Raw genomic sequence first — 18,534 nt, 5'->3', positions numbered from 1 at the left:
ATCTCTATTTTGTTATTCTTCAATATAAAATATCTAGCTATTTTTCTGTGGTTCCGCTGAAAATAAAAAATAACTTGTGTCGCAAATTAAGCCAAGTAATGTTTATTATCATTGGAATTTGTGGCATTATAGGAAATTACTTTGAAGGTGACGAAACTAAATTTTACTACGAGCCAACTGATGCAATTGTTCATTACAGTAATGTCTGTTTAAATATATTTTTTTACTGGACTTGCACTTATTGTGCTAATTTTAAAAGAAAATCTTGGTTAAGATGTCTTCAAATGATGCAAGAAGTAAATGGAACTTTTAAAAACAATACTAACATATTGTATCGTTTGTCGAGAATGATCTCCTACTGGTTCTTCATTTCCATTAATAACATATCCATATATTACTATTTCAGTAACCGCCAACAATTAGTGTTTCCATGTATGACATCTATATTTTTTACATTGAGCCTCCATCAATTGACCTGCTTAGTATCTCTTATTTGGAATATCTCACTTTTTCTGTCCAGTAGATACAAAATATTACAACAATTTCTAAAAGATGCATTCTCTAAAGATTATAATTCTAGCAATTTAGCTGAATTGATGATGGTCAAAAAAACTATAAAGCAACTATATTTAGCAACAGTTTACTTAAACGATAGTAGTGGAGTAGTTATTTTTGGATTGTTTTCTTTTTTATTTGGTCTATCCTTGGGACTACAATTTTTTGCAATAAAATATTTTTTGGCGCCTGGAAAGTACAGCTTTATATTATTGGGTTTTAGGATTAACCTAGCTTTGATAATATTGGTGAGAAAATATTTTATATCTTATTAATTTATTTTAGTACTTATGTAGGGCAAGGTTTCCTAATTTGGACCATTTTTCAAATATCTATTGGATTACACATGTTAATAAATGTTTCAACATTTTATCAAAAAAATCATTTACTAAATACTGTTTATATTCAAAAAAATCACAAATATAAGTACATAGTAGTTTATAATATTTTATTTTTCAAATAAAAAAAAATATAAACAAGTCCAATTTGGGATATTGGCTTTTTTAATCCGACCATTAGCGCCCTAAATTGGATCGATGTTAAAACCTATATTTCAACTAGAGAAACGTGTTAAAAAACATATATTAACATAACATAAACTAATATTCAACGTTTTGTAACTAATAAACTTAACCTAAGTGTAAAAAATCTGTATTATCATATAATATTATGAATCTGAATCTTAAGTTTTATAATTTGAACAATAAAATATCTTAGTTCTTAGCGATTCATCTTGCTACCTTTTTTTCACAACCAATTTTTGACAATTTTAAAGTAGTTTTAACCGATTTGACTTTAGATGACTCGTTTAGCTGATTAGCTCGTTTCGTTCAGTTCGTTTTTGTACGGGGATCTGGTCAATTCAATTGCGTCCTGGGTGCGACAAACTTTTTGATGATTTTGATTTCTTTATAGGTAACGGCGAAATATCCTGAACTGCAATAGTATTTAGGGAAGTTGATGCTGCTCTCGTCGTTCGTTCTGTCAACGGAATATTGAGGGCTATGATGTATCGTTTATGTGAAATAATTACATGCTGTAAACTCCGATTTTAACACATTTATGTAAAAATTTTCAAATCGGTATGATGTAAGAACTACGTATAACGGGTTGCCTACCTTGATATGTAATTTATCTATATGTAAATGTAATTTTTAAGCTGTCTAAAATTAGGTGCCGTTTTCGCTTTTAGTTAGGTTATGTTATTGTATGTAATTTGTGGAAACCAGTTACTATTTTTTTTATAATTATAATAAAATAAACTAATGGCTTCAATTAAAAAGAAAACAACCAGGAAACAATTGTAAGTGATGTTAGACTTTATAAAAATAAATAGTGCTTACTGGCAAAATAGTCAAGGAAAGCTAAGAAAGTAGCCCAATTGTGAGAGGAATTTGCTATCATGGTAAATATAGTAGATGGTGGCCCTAAAAAACAGGAGAACAATGAAGACATGTAAGAAGATTAATTTCTGTTACTATCAAATTTAATAAATGCTAAATTTTTAGGTGTTCAATGAGTGAAAGATTTTGCAACTCATTTCAAAGATTCATCTTGGGGAGCCCCAGATTATAAATACATTGGAGTTTAAAAGTAAAGATTAATTATTGATGTATTATGTTTATTATGGTGTATAATATTTTTTAGAAGGAAAAGGAAGTCAACCTGTAAAAATTTAAAATGCAATAGTTTTATTTAAAATTCTATAAACATATCCTTTATAAAATTATATCTCAATTATGGAATAAACTGAATACAAACATTTTTATTTAACAATTTTATAACTCAAAATTTTTTAGCCACTTTGTAATATGTTTCAGATTTTTGTTTTGTCTTGATCTTTGTGTTATTCTTTTTGATTTTGTAACTAATTGTAACATAAATACCTACATATCATTATGAAATATACTAATTATAAACACTTTTATTTATTTGTTTTTTTTTATCTTACAACACCGAAGTTTGCAGCAATAATACTTCTTCATATTCTCTAAGGGTTATGAGCACATTTGGACCATTTTGTAATATATTTTAGTTTGTTTTACCATTATCATTAGTCAACATCAATGCAACACAGGAATATATGTTTCCAGCTTTAACAAGGCTATAATGTAAAACTCTGTGCTTGTGCAAATAATTCTTTAGGACAATCCTCCATTCACCCCTGTGTCTACCAACTCTTCTGTACATTCTAACTCCAATAGATTTTAAATCATCGTCTAAATTGTCTTGATACCTAAGTCTTGGTTTTCTTCTGGTTTATTGTCCCATCAATCCTTCTTCCTCTTCTGTTAAAAACCTTTCCGACTGTTGCACCTACCTCTTGCCTGATGAAATGCTCTGCTCTATCCATGTAAGGTATGCTACCTTAATGAATTTTATGGCAGGTTCTATACAACCCAAAGTTGTAATGTTTGTGCTACAAACCTTGTTCTTTGTAGTAGTATATTTTAGGTGTATTTGTAGGTTTACTTTGTGGTATATTTTAGATTTGCGTTAATTTTTGAAATTGTATTTTTCACTTGTATGTTTTAATTTTCCAAGGGTTTTAACAAATTTTGGACTACTTTTTAATATATTTTAAATTTGTTTATTTTGAACTTTTTGCAATTAATTGTAACATACGGGTTTTATGTTTTTAAACATTTTTATTTAACAATTTTATAACACAAAGTTTGTATAAATATAAATCATATAATTATAAAATAAACTGAGGATAAACATTTTTATTTAAATATTTTATAACAACATTTGCAGCGATAACACTTCTTTATATTCTCTAAGGTTTTCAAAACTTTTGAGCCAGGTTGTAATATATTTTTATTTTGTTAGTGTTGTGTCATTTTTGTAATTAATTGTAACATACATGATTTATGTTTTTGTTTTTAACAATATATTAACATTTTTAATTTAATATGTTATAATACAGTGTGCAGCAATATAATATCTTCGTATTATCTAAACAGTTTAAAAAATTTTTGAGCCACTGAGTAATATGTTTTAGATTGTTTGTTTTGAGCTTTTTGTAATTAATTGAAATATTAACATTTATATCACTAAACTATACTAGATTATAAAACTTTATCATATATATTATAAAATGATGAAATATCACTAAATTGTAAAATTATATTACTAAACTATATTTGATTATAAAACTATATCACTATTTATCATTGTGAAATAAATAAATTATGAAAATATTAATAAGTTTTTGTTTCACTACACAAAGTTTGCAGCAATAACACTTCTTATTCTCTGTGCTTCCAACACCCAACCATTGTTTTGATTTGCCTCCTTTGGAATCATTTCTATGAGAACTACGCTGTACTTCATCTTTTTCACCATTTTGGCACAAAGTGTTCCACTATCCCTGCAGCTATTTCTGTTAATACTTTACTAAATGTACTTTGTTCCATTGAAAATAACAGGTTGTTACCAGTACATTTTTGGTAACTTTCATTTCCTACAAAATTAAGTAGGGAGAGAACCTTTAATTCTATTGCAATTTAGTTAGAGTTGGTTATCTATTTCAAATGGGTTACTGGTGTCCCGTAACTGAAGTTGCTCTACATTTACATAATTTCTTTCTGCCACATCATTCAATTCATTGAGTAATAACAAATTTACAAAATCCATTTTTTCAAAAACAAACAAGAAGCCAAAAGTTAGGTTAATTTGAATTATCTGACAGATCTTCAGGATATGACAGAACCGAAAATAACGTTTTATGTAATTTTCTGCTGTGGCTTGGTCATTTTACGCATAGCAACGCAGGGCATGATACATCATACCGTTTTTACACATTATGTTTTGAGAACTGTAATCTGATGTACGATTTCTGAATTTTACACTAGTATGTAATTATTTACGTAAATGATACATCATAGCCCCCATTATCTTGTTCAGAAGAGGATGCTGCACAATTACAACATCATTGAAGCTGCAAAATTAGTTTCTTTAAAAACATTTTCATCTATAGACCAAATGCCACCAGAACGAAAAGCGTTCTCTGCATTTCTCACTATTGCAGCAAACCCATGCAAACTCTCCAATTATCCCGGAAACCTGAAACATTGGCATAGGTTTGACTCGTCACCTGTTATGACTAGTTAAGAAGCCTACGTCTGTTTATTAGCTCCCTTCAAATTTAACTATTATAATAATATCCTTTCAAAAGATACGAGGGGGGTAACGGACTTTTGACTAGCACTGTAGATGTCGGTGCAACGCGTAATGCCTCTGGCTATATTATCAGCCAGTATACATTTGAAGCATTCAAACTGTGTTTTTGCATTTTTAGCTTCTCTTAATTGATCCTAGTAACTTTTAAATAATATTTGTTGCACGAGGTCTTGAAGTAGACGCAGGGCATTATCTTACCCCACTTAGTTTTTTTTGTCTTTGCCAAGATAGTATTTTCAATTTATTTTTTTTTATCTTCTTCCCCTTGAACCTCTTCATCACAGTTTTGTTCAGACATGGTACATTCTTGTTCTAGAACATCATCAGATACATATTTTTCAACATTATGGTCATCTCATTTATAGGTTATAATAACTTGTTATTTCTGCTCGTTGCTAGTCACTCGCACGTGAAAACAATTTGTTTTGTTTATTTCTATTACTATAATATGATTAATTGTACCACTACACCAATATAAAAATGTTTTTAATAATACAAATAAACCGTTTTTCCACCCAAATAGCATTTACATTTATATAGTCATTAAAGACCAACCGTATAAATATGGCTCTATTTAAACAAATTTCAATGTTTGTTAAAGAAGATATATATTTTTTTAATCTACAATATAAAATGAGTAGTTATTTTTCTGTTGTTCCGCTGATGACGAAAAATAAAATATGTCTTAAGTTACAACAAATATTTTTTATCGCCATAGGAATTTGCGGCACTGTAGGATATTGGTTTGAAGACAACAAAACCCAATTCTACAAGGAGCCAACTGACAAAGTAGTTCATTATAGTAATATCTGTATAAATGTACTCTTTTATTGGACTTCCGTCTACAGTGCTCATTTTAAAAGAAAATCCTGGTCGAGATGTTTTGAAATGATGCAGGACGTGAATAAAGTGTTTAAAAATAATATCAACGTATTGCAGCATTGTTCAAAAATGATAACTCTCTGGCATTGCCTTATTCTTTGTAATATAGTACCGTATTATTATTTCAGTATTCATCACTTTGCATTAATTCCAGGTCTGATTTGTATATTTTTTATGTTAAGCCTCTATCAAGCGGCTTGCTTAACATCTCTAATTTGGAATGTGTCGCTTTTTCTCTCAAGTAGGTACAAAATATTACAACAATTAATAAAAGATATGTACTCTAAAGCAGAAAACGAAATCAATTCTGGTAGTTTATATGAACTTATGGTGGTTAAAAAAACTTTAAAACAACTATATGTAGTCACATTTTACTTAAACAGTGGTTACGATCCTGTAATTTTTTTCTTTTTCTCTATGGTATTTGGACTAGCTTTGGCACCTGTATTTTTGGCAATCAATTGTTACTTGGTACCCGAAAAATACAACGTATTCTCATTTGTCATTAGATTGATGCTAAGTTTAGTCCTGTTGGTAAGGAAATTCTTATTTATATGAATATAAAATAAAGGTATTACTATTTTTTATTTGCCCATTTTAGACAACTAATGAACCTTGATCTTTCTGCAGGCCGAATGGAAGGATAAAGAGCATTCTATGGCCTTATTGTATCCAAATAAGCGTATTTTCTGAATAAGACTTTCGTGCTACAGCCTGTTGAATCTTTAACTGAAATTCATAAATGCATTCGAGAATATTTATTCTAGTTGAATTCATCTGTGATGTATTCTGTCAATCACGCTCATGTAATAGACATTGTAACAAAATATTTTGCCCACCACATAGGGTATTGCTATGGTGGTTGAAATTTGGGACATAAGTTACTGGGGTGGAGAAAGGGCAAGTAAAATAAGAGATAATTGTGCGAACGGCACTAAGGGCTTATTTGGAGAGCTGGATCGTGGATAAGTGAATGGCTTAGATTGGCAAGGGGATTAGATTGGGGCAACTACAAAAAACTAAACAAGGAAGTACTTATTTGCCCTTATTTTTTCCATTGCTACATACACAGCTGAAACATGGGCACTCAAAAAAATCGATAGGAATAAGATCGAAGCCTTTAAAATGTGGGTCTATAAAAGAATTCTACGCGTGTCCTGGACAGAACATAAAACCAACCTGTCAATTCTGGAAGAACTTCATATAAAAGATATTAAGCTATTAAAAAAAGTAAAACGAGCATACCTAATTTTGGCTAGCAGAACGGAGACCATGGAACTATTAGTATTAGAAGGAAAGGTGGAAGGCCGAGGATTAAGAGAAAGATCTCCAACACGATGGGCAGACCAAATGAAGACGACTCTAGTGGGAAAATCCCTACATGCGGCACAAGATCGTAGCCAATGGAAACAGCAAACTAAAAACATTTAGAGTGGCACCACGCTCTGATAAAGTCTTAAGGAATAAGGAGAAGGATTGTCTCATGACACTAGGTCACTAGGAACTGGATTTACTAAATTTGTGTGCCCGCGCGCGCGCCTGTGTATATGTGTACTTCTATACTCAACTTCGGTATTTATTTTAATAATAATGGCTTTTAATATCGCCTCAATTCACATTATATATTCATTGTATATAACTCTTTTACTATAATTAATTGACTCCTGTAATTGTAATAATATTAAAGTAAATTTGGTAATCCAAATAAAATGTGTATAAAAAAAGGTCACTGCTTATTTAGATTCAGCAACGACTAGCGGTATAAAATTTTTATCACTTCACATATATTTTATATTTAATATGACCATAGCAAATGTTAAAGAAGATCTCTATTTTGTTATTCTTCAATATAAAATATCTAGCTATTTTTCTGTGGTTCCGCTGAAAACAAAAAATAACTTGTGTCGCAGATTAAGCCAAGTAATGTTTATTATCATTGGAATTTGTGGTATCCTAGGAAATTACTTTGAAGATGACGAAACTAAATTTTACTACAAGGAGCCAACTGATACAATTGTCCATTACGGTAATGTCTGTTTAAATATATTTTTTTACTGGACTTGCACTTATTGTGCTAATTTTAAAAGAAAATCTTGGTTAAGATGTCTTCAAATGATGCAAGAAGTAAATGGAACTTTTAAAAACAATATTAACATATTGTATCGTTTGTCGAGAATGATTTCCTACTGGTTCTTCATTTCCATTAATAACATATCAATATATTACTATTTCAGTAACCGTCAACAATTAGTGTTTCCATGTATGACATCTATATTTTTTACATTGAGCCTCCATCAATTGACCTGCTTAGTATCTCTTATTTGGAATATCTCACTTTTTCTGTCCAGTAGATACAAAATATTACAACAATTTCTAAAAGATGCATGCTCTAAAGATAATAATTCTAGCAATTTAGCTGAATTGATGATGGTGAAAAAAACTATAAAACAGCTATATTTGGCCACATTTTACTTAAACGATAGTAGTGGAGTAGTTATTTTTGGATTGTTTTCTTTTTTATTTGGTCTAGCCTTTGGACTACAGTTTTTTGCAATAAAATATTTTTTGTCTCCTGGAAAATTCAGCTTTATATCATTGGGTTTTAGGATTAATCTAGCTTTGATAGTATTGGTAAGAAAATATTTATATCTTAATAATTTATTTTAGTACTTATGTAGGGCAAGGTTTCCTAATTTGGACCATTTTTCAAATATTTATTGTATTACACATGTTAATAAATATTTCAAAATTTTATCATAAAAATTTCAAATTTTTTTTTTTCAAATAAAAAAAATATAAACAAGTCCAATTTGGGATATCGGCATTTTTAATCCGACCATTAGCGCCCTAAATTGGATCGATATTAAAACCTATATTTCAACTAGAGGAAAGTGTTAAAAAAACATATATTAACATAACATAAACTAATATTCAACGTTTTGTAACTAATAAACTTAACCTAAATGTAAAAAATCTGTATTATCATGTAATATTATGAATCTGAATCTTAAGTTTTATAATTTGAACAATAAAATATCTTAGTTCTTAGCGATCCATCTTGCTACCTTTTTTTCACAACCAATTTTTGACAATTTTAAAGTAGTTTTAACCGATTTGACTTTAGATGCCTCAGCTCGTTTCGTTCAGTTCGTTTTTATACGGGGATCTAGTCAATTCAATTGCGTCCTGGGTGCGACAAACTTGTTGATGATTTTGAAATCTGTGTGTGGTGTGACTTGGTAACTGCACTAACCTAATTCCATTATCCCTGACAATTTGCAGAGACATTAGGTTTTTACTGTGGGTGCTGTGGCCGTCCAACAATAACAAAACAGGGCCTCAGGGCTTGGCTGAACTGTTTTATTGAAATGATTAAACCGTGTCACAAAAAGATTGTCATAATAGTGACAATGCTGCCAGGCGGAGCACCTAATGAAAGTTCTTCTTGAAAACGTTTCCTCTTAAAAATTATCATAGGTGGTACAAACTACCCTGCTGCACTAGTACCTAGTACAACAAAGCACAGTAGCATTTACCCCCCTCTTTCCACTAGAAATGCTCCCAATTTGATGTTTTCCCTTCTTGGCTAATATTTTCTGACATTGCCGTTGTACAGTTGAGCAGCCTGTCTCATCGACGTTGAATATGCGTGTGGCGGTCAACTTTTTCTCTTTACAAATTCCTTGTAAAAGTTCATAGAATTTATCAACTCGTGCTTTGCTAAATCCTGCAGCCCTTGCCATTGATGTTTTCTCCGGCTGCCGTAACGACATTTCTTTATGTCTTGACATGGAGCCATAATGCCATTTCTGGGGACAAGTTTAATTTACAATACGGTTACCTAAATTGGACCGGTCCAATTTACAAGTCAATTGCTGGTCCAATTTAGGAAACCTTTTTCTAAAGCTAAACAATATCAAATTTTACCTACAACGGATTTTACCACTGTTTTATGATGAAGACTAAGATACAAACCAACATACTTCCCTGTGTAAGGACTACATAAATATAAAAATTAGCAAATACGCAACTTTAAATGCAAAACCATATTCTCTATAATTAAAGATCGGACACCAGTGATATGTAATAGCAATCATATATCGATTACAGTATTTAGGTTGCCAGGGATGTTATATTGGACAAACCAGACAGTGGCTGAAACAGCGCATCACACAACACATGAGTGGCTGCAACAGGAGAAATAAAACAAGCGCTGTTTTAGAACATTTTATAAAAATTTTGATTATAATAACGTGAAACAATTGCAATCATTAAGCAATTACAAAAATAGATTGTTTCTCAAGATGTGTCATATTAACCAAACTAAGAATGCCATTAACAATAAAACAGACACTAGCAATCTTAATAATATATGCAACCAAGCAAGCAATTTAATTAAACCCAGCCTGTGAGAAATATACACCCCTAAGAATTACGTTCGGGTGTAACAATTCATTGGAGCGAGGTGTGTTAACTCGAGTAAAAACAGGAGTCACCCCACCGCGCTCCAATGCCATCCCTTTCCCCCCTGTAGCACTCTGATGCGCGATAGAGTCACAACTATCAGCAAAATGCTCTTCATTTGGAGGTCCTGGGTAATAGAACCCCAACATGGTTTTTTAACCGAATGCAAAACTCAGGAAAGCGCATTGTCGCTATATATTATGTTAAAGTGGCTTATCCGCGAACTAAAATTGCTTACTTAGGCCTCAAGTCTCCGCTCTGAGACAGGCTCAGTTCGGCGACTTGGTGCTCAAGGGGTTGCGCCGGTTTTTGTTAGTATTTTTATAATTTTTTTGGTGACCGAGGCCGGTTTTTTGTGTGTTTTTTATGGTTTTTTTTTTGTAGGTGGCCCTGAAACAAAAATCAAAATTAGTGTAAAATCTATATTATGATACTGAAAAATATATAAAATATAGAACAATATAACAATATAGAGTTTATTCTCTTTAAGGCAACCGGGCCCAGTTTGTGTTTGGCGATAGTCCATGGGTGTTTTTGAGCTACGAACTGTCTTCTTTGTGCATTGTTGTTGTTTTTTGAAGTATTTTCTCTCTAGTGTTTTGTTTTCTCTCTGGTTTAATTTTCTCTCTGGTATTATTGTTTTAATCTACTATTTGTTGTTTGGGTTTTTTGTGCTTCCATGTATGGAAAGCGTCATACCTCATTATCTCTCGCAGTATGTGACTGGGGTGGCTCTCTATTTCCGCGAATTTTATCCTAGCTTTCTCTTTCATCGTGTCAGTCACTCTGATTTGTTGCAATTCTCTAAAGAGGAATCTTTCTGCTACGTATCTTGGTACATTGACTGCTTCTCTTAGGCTGTTGTTGTGTGCCGCTTGTATTTTATTTTTTGAAGTGTTGCATATGTGTCCCCATGCGAGGGATGCATTTGTTAGTATTGGAAGGATTATACTATTTATTAGTCTTATTTTTGTTTTCAGTCTGAGTTTGCTTTTCCTTCCTGCTAGGCCTCTTATAGATGCTCTTGCCATGTTGGCTTTTTGTACTGTGGCTTCTACATATTTGCTAAATGTTAAGCCTTTGTCCATGATTACTAGGAGATATTTTGCTTCGCTTTTCCACTCGATGGGATTGTCTTGCACAGTTACCCGTTCTTCTGGTTGTTGGTGCCTTTTTTTTGAAAAGTACAGCCTGTGTCTTATCGGAGTTTATTGCTATTTTCCATTTTAAACTCCATTCTTCTATGTCATCTAGCACTGTTTGTAGGTTGTTTACCGCTATGTCTACATTTCTATGTTTAGCCGCTATCGCTGTTTCGTCGACATAGAGGCTTAATAATGTACCTGGTGTTCTAGGTATGTCTGTTGTGTATATCGTATACAGTAGAGATTACAGTATCGCTCTCTGTGGCACTCCAGCCTCCGGGTTCCCGAGTTCGGATAGGACCTATCCGGACTCTGAAACAACGGTTGCCCAAGTACGACGAGATCGTACCCGTATATTCTCATTTTATATGTCAGTCCTTTATGCCAGACTCTGTCGAATGCTTTGCTTTCGTCTAGGAAGGCGGCTCCTGTGAATTGTTTATCGTTGAATCCAGCTGCTATGTACTCTGTTAGTCTAGCTCGCTGGAGTGTTCTGATCTAAAGCCGAATTGAGCTTCGGGTATTATATCTAATCTGTCTGTTTCGGCTTGGAGTCTGCTGAGTATTATTCTCTCTACAATCTTGCTGATTGCAGGTAGTAAGCTTATTGGCCTGTATTTTTGCAGAAATGTGCTGTCTTTTCCGGGCTTTGGTAACATTATGACATTGGCCTCTTTCCATATGTTTGGGAATTTCTTGTATCTTAGCATTGCAATAATAATGTTTGTTCAATATACTATGGCTCTTGCTGGTAAGTATTTTAGAGCCCTGTACGTGATTTAATCGGAACCAGGTGCTTTTTTCGGCGAGCTGTTTTTGATTAATTCATTTATCTCCTCCGGTGATGTAGGAGGGATGATTTCGTTTGAATTTTCGGGTCTTTCTCTTTGTCTTTCGACTTCTTCTATGAAGTCGATGTCCTCGTTTAGTAATATATTTTAACATTTTAAACACTATAGTAACATCAAACATAACCTAAGGTTACCTCTCTATATAATTTTATTTAGGCTTAAATATCTAAGCAAAAAAGTTAATATATTTTAAAAATGATATTAGTAATTATTTTAGTGTAATTGTTAAAGTACTGCGATGTGTTGGTTTGCATTTTAATGATTCCACTCTGTAATTTTTTATTTGTTTGTAAGTATATCCCTCTCACTAGTTTAATGTATGTATATATATATATATATATATATATATATATATATATATATATATATACGGGTAACGGGTAGGAACTCCATTGGATAGTCCATTGGATAGTCCTATCAGGGAAAATGAATCAATCCCTGCCTTCTGCAGATTCCAGGTGTTTCCTGGCCCAGGAAACTAGTGCCTGTTTAGGGTCCCTTGTTGGTTACGGATGAAGTCCATAACGGCATTCGTGGCGGGGAAGAATATCTTCACTACGGCATGGAGGGCGGAAGTGGCAACCTTTGATTTTAGGGTTTATATAGAATCAAGCTGCTGCCTTGTAGTTATAGTCGTTGGATCGTCAAAGGCTAGAGGAAGAAAACCTTGATCACAAATTACCCGGTCCTCCAGGTTGGGGGTTGTGACATTGGACTGGTTCTCCAATACTCGTCAAAATTTTAACATACCAAAAAGCCTAAACAAAGCCTCAGAACTTTAGGTGGGTTTTCAAGGAAACGACCAAAGCTAAGAAAACGGATTATGAATATTGGTACATGGAATATACAGGGGATAAAACAAAAGATTGATATCATTGTGCCTGATCTAGAACAAATAAAAATGGATATTATAGCACTAACTGAAACAAGCAAAAAAGGAACTGGCACTGATATGGTAGGAAATTATATACATATATTCACTGGAGTCCCGAAAGATAAAAGAGCCGCTAGGGGAGTATCAATACTAATAAAGAAAAAACTTAAGAATATTATCACAGACTGGGAAACAATTGATGAGAATATCCTAAGAGTAAATATAAAGATATATGGGCACAAGATTACCATGATAGACGCTTATGCCCCATCTGATGATGCAACAATCAATGTGAAAGAAGATTTCTTTAAAAAAATCGAGGATATACTTAACAACATAGGAAAAAAAACAGACAAATAATTATGCTTGGAGACTTCAATAGTAGAACGGGATATCAGAAAAACAGTAGAGTAGTAGGACCTTTTGGAGAAATGGCAACTAATGATAATGGCGGTAGACTTATACACTTATGTGAGAGCTATGAGTTAAAAATTAGCAATGGATTCTACAAGCATAAGGACATACATAGATATACCTGGATTCAACAAACACGCAATCTAAAATCAGTCATCGATTATATTAATAGTAAACAAAAATCTGTATTGCAGTGGAATGATGTAAGAGTTCTCCGAGGAATAACATGTGGATCCGATCACTACTTAGTAAGAGCGAAAATTTTGTTCCCACTTAAGATAATACACGGGGACCAAAACCTAGAAGACAAGCAAGACTTGCAGACAGTGGACACTCCGAAGTACAACTTCAATAGTTTTATAAATGATAGTACTAAACAGCTATACCAACGACGACTGGATGGAAAACTACGAGAAATAGAGAGACAAACATTTTCAGATATTTACGAGAATATTATTGCTAGTTTACACCAGGCCTCTAAGGAGACACTCGGGACACAGCAAAACAAAATTAGTAACAAAATATGGTGGAACGAAGAAATCGAATATATGGTAAAACAGAAAAAAGAACAGCATCTAAAATGGCTAAATACAAAAAATACTGAAGACCATCAAGCTTACAAAGAAACCGATAGACAACTACGAAAAATAATAAAACAAGAAAAGATTAAAACATGGGATCAGAAATGTCAAGAAATCAATACATACATCGGAGGGAAGCAATGTACAGAGGTATGAAATTTTATACAATCAGTAAAAAATACAGGAAAAGACAAAGCACACATTCACACCATAAAACCAAGACAATGGAGAGATCACTATGAAAGCTTGCTGACAGAGACAAGACAAGAATACCTAGCGAACTCCTCAACACAGTCAGTACATATACAAAGAAAGGAAGCGAGGGTAGGCATCGAAACAGTAAGGAAGGCTGTAATGACCCTAAAGAATGGTAAATCAGCTGGACCTGAGGGAATCTATGCTGAAATGCTTAAGAATGGAACTCATAAACGATTTGAAAAATTAACTTATGTGATCAATCAGTGTCTAAATGGACACCCAGTACCAGAACAATGGAGAACGGCATACATGTCCTCAATACACAAAAAGGGGGACAAAAGGAATTGTAATAATTATAGAGGCATATCGGTAACCAGCACGCTGAGCAGACTGTATGGACGAATTTTGAAAAATATGATCGAGGAAGAATATAAGCACAATGAAGAGGAAGAACAAAGCGGGTTTCGTGCAGGAAGATCATGCACCGATAACGTATTTTGTCTTAAACAAATAATAGAAAAAAGATCGGCTAAGAATCTAGAAACTCATATTACTTTTGTAGACCTGCAAAAAGCATATGACAACATCCCGTTAACAAAACTGTGGACAACGTTGAAAAGATCTAACATCAACCACACATTGATAAATGCTGTACAAGAACTATATAGAGACTTAAAGGCACAGATAAAAACAGGAAAATATCTAACGGAAGAATTCCTGGTTACAAAAGGCTTGCGACAGGGATGCTGTATCTCACCAACCTTATTCAAGATATATGTTGCAGCGGCATTGGAAAGATGGAAAAGGTGCATAGGATGGGTATAGAGCTTAGCAATGAATGTATATATACACTCCAGTTTGCTGATGACCAGGTAGTGCTAGCGACCGACAGGGAAGACATGCAGTACATGCTTAGAAAACTGATAGAAGAATATAACGACTGGGGAATGAATGTCAATACAACAAAAACCAAATATCTTTCTATTGAAAACGAGTCAGATAACATAGACCTCGAAAACGGACAACATATTTCCTGCTGTCAGAGCTATAACTACTTGGGTGTTGCCTTTGACAATACAGGAACTGATACACGGGAAATAGAAAAACGAATCACTCAAGCAAAGAAAGTCTTAGGATGTCTCAATGGTATACTGTGGAGTAAAGAGATAACAAAAGGAAGAAAATTTAATATATATGAGACCATGATTAAAACTATTCTTCTTTATGGCGCTGAAACATGGAGAATTAGTGAAAAGAACAAAAAGCGAATAGAAACAGTAGAGATGGATGCAATGAGAAGATCTTTAGGTATTTCCAGACGAGACCGAATCAGAAATGATGTAATAAAACAACGTATGGGAATAGAAGGAAACATAACTCAAGATATAGAGAAGAAACAATTAAGGTGGTATTGGCATGTTCAACGGATGCCAGCAACAAGTCTCCCCAAAAAAGTAGTAGAATGGCAATCGATAGGTCGACGGAAAAGAGGAAGACCCAGATTAGAATGGCAACACGGCGTAAACAAGTCCATGAGCGAAAGAAATTTAACAACAAACGACTGCGAAGATAGGAAGAGATGGTGTTTAGGTATCGGACAACGTCGAAAGACGTTCTAAACCGATGTATATATATATATATATATATATATATATATATATATATATATATATATATATATATATATGCCATATGACAAGGACTTCACTAATCGGATGCTAGCTTAATTAGTTTAATTTTTGCTTTCCTTGGTCTAGTTTTGCCTAGTTATATAGTTTATAAATTATTCACATTAGATATTACATAATACTATATTAATGAAATGTTTACACAGTTAGATACACACATAATTTAATATTGGATCATTTGTCAATTCCTTATTGAGTAACGTGGCAACACACGGCATACACAAAGCAATTACATGAACTTCAAGAACATCTAGCCCTGAAATTTATGGGGAATGAAAAAAATGATTAAACCAATGTGTAATCTAAAAGAGGACAGCTACTTTTTAAAACTTATTTTCAAATTTGGCGCTTTTTGGGGTGTTACTTCATTACAAACGAACAATTTATTTTTACTTTATATTCACAGATTTGTTTTCTCATTATTTGGTCTTCTTGGTTTATTGAGTATGTTCGTCGATACCAGCAATATTGTAGAAGGAATTTACAAATTAGAACTTCTTGATTCAGTCATTTATTACACCAATGCATTGGTCTGTGCAAGTTTTTATTTTAGCTGCCTGTATGGAGCATACTTAAAGACCAATTCGTGGCAGCTCTTCAATGAACTATCGGATCGGTTGGACAGAAAATACAAGAATAAAGTGAATATGGTTGTTCACATTTTTATAATTTCTTTCTTCGTACTCCTAACAATAAGTGGTAATATATCAGTATACTATTACATACGATTACACGAATACCGTATCTATTCCGTGATTGCTTCTTGTTTTTGGACGATTCTAACAATCAAAGTCTTTTGTTTTTCGATGCTTCTTTGGGAAGTCTGCTGCTTCTTATCTACTAGACATAACAACTTATCAGATGTAATAAAGCAACATTTCACCAAGTACAGACCTCCTTGTTTCTCTGTAGAAATTAACTCTGTTAAGGAGTCTTTGAAAGACATCAATATTATTGTAGTTAATTTAAATGAAATATTCGGCTGTAGCATTATGTCTTTGATTTGTATGGCGTTCTGTATGGGAATAACTTGTATAGATTTAGCGTTGAAGATGAATCTAACTACGGTTGTAATTTTTATAATACCCGCACTAACTATACCGGTAAGTCTCATAATGTTAATAAACTCATAGATTAATTTGTATTCATTTAAATAAGTTGCTATGTTTTAAATATATATATATATATATATATATATATATATATATATATATATATATATAGTAAACTCTTAAATATTGGGGAAATCTGCAAGAAATACTCTAATGTGTATCAAATGTTTCGCCGAACATTTTCGCCAAAGAGAATTAATTTGGCTTCTTCAGGGCTGAAAGAGAATAAATTATAATTAGCTACCATATATTATCTATTAAAACATTCCTTCGCGACTAACAATGCTGATCCTGATGTCTTAAGTGGGAACCCAGTCTCGGATACTCCTATAAACAAATATTTTTCATTACCATATTTCAGAGATATCACTCCGGGGTTAACAAGGATTCTGAAAAGTGTTGAAAATAGCTTTGGCAATAATAATAACAACATTAAACTTAATGTGGCTTGTAGATCAGCCCTAACAATTAATAATCTTTATTCTAAGATAAAAGATAAGACTCCCATAGATAGGCTTAGTAATATTGTCTACAACATTCCATGTCTCTCTTGCAACAATTCCTACATCGGTCAAACATCTCAATTATTGAAATCACGTATTACACTACACAAAAGTGATTCTCGACTTCACCCTGACCGTTGTGCATTAGCCAAACATGTCCATTCCACTGGTCATCTCATGGACTATACTAACACCACAATTCTCCACCGTGAGAACAATAAATCTAAAAGAGAGTTCATTGAAATGTCTTATATTTTCCTTAACGATTTCTCCATTAATGTTAAGAGTGACATCAAGAATCTAAGCGATATATACCACCTGTTACTTAAATCAGATACCAAGAACAATACTATATCACAGATAACTAACTTGACTGATATATCCATTAACAACTAACATACCTTTATAATTAATTTTCATTAACAAAAAATATATAACATTCCCTTGCTTTTCTTAGATACGTCTCAATAAGATTCAATAATACATGAACAATATAATATAATTAAATAAAGAAAATCAAAATAATATTTCCCTTTACTGGGATTTAAATTCATTCGTTTTTTACCAATGAACCTTAACGACATAAAGATTCATACGAACTAATGAAGTTGTCAGCGCTTGCGTTCTGGCTTAAACAGAACCTCTTTTTTAACTATCTAAAAATCAAAAATTTAGTTATTGCCGACAATTCAAAGAATTACCTCCTTTTAAATGTAGTTGCATTGGGTTTTTCGATTGACCTTGGGTAAGCCTTTACGTGTCAAGTTCGAAGCTACCATACATTTCAATCCTTATAAAAAACTTTTTTTTTGCACATAGTAACAAAAAACACCACTATGTTACTAGCAAAGTTTTTTAATATTCTAACTCTACAATTCTAAGTTACGGTAAGATCAATAATGTTTTAATAGATAATATATGGTAGCTAATTATAATTTATTCTCTTTCAGCCCTGAAGAAGCCAAATTAATTCTCTTTGGCGAAAACGTTCGGCGAAACATTTGATACACATTAGAGTATTTCTTGCAGATTTCCCCAATATTTAAGAGTTTACTATTTAACTAATCTGCAAAGATTATATA

At 32.7% G+C, this 18,534-nt stretch overlaps 1 protein-coding gene across 1 annotated transcript; it reads left to right on the top strand.

The window, feature by feature from the left end:
- The first annotated feature begins 12,983 nt into the window (after positions 1 to 12,983).
- On the top strand, positions 12,984 to 13,316 carry LOC140438589 (uncharacterized). The gene has a single exon (XM_072528252.1). The coding sequence runs from the start codon at positions 12,984 to 12,986 to the stop codon at positions 13,314 to 13,316; it is 333 nt and encodes a 110-aa protein (XP_072384353.1).
- The last annotated feature ends 5,218 nt before the right edge of the window (positions 13,317 to 18,534 follow it).

Source organism: Diabrotica undecimpunctata, chromosome 4 (genome assembly GCF_040954645.1).
Source record: "Diabrotica undecimpunctata isolate CICGRU chromosome 4, icDiaUnde3, whole genome shotgun sequence".
Classification (NCBI taxonomy): domain Eukaryota; kingdom Metazoa; phylum Arthropoda; class Insecta; order Coleoptera; family Chrysomelidae; genus Diabrotica; species Diabrotica undecimpunctata.
Note: the sequence above shows the minus strand (reverse complement) of the source record. Positions and strands in the feature narration are given on the sequence as shown.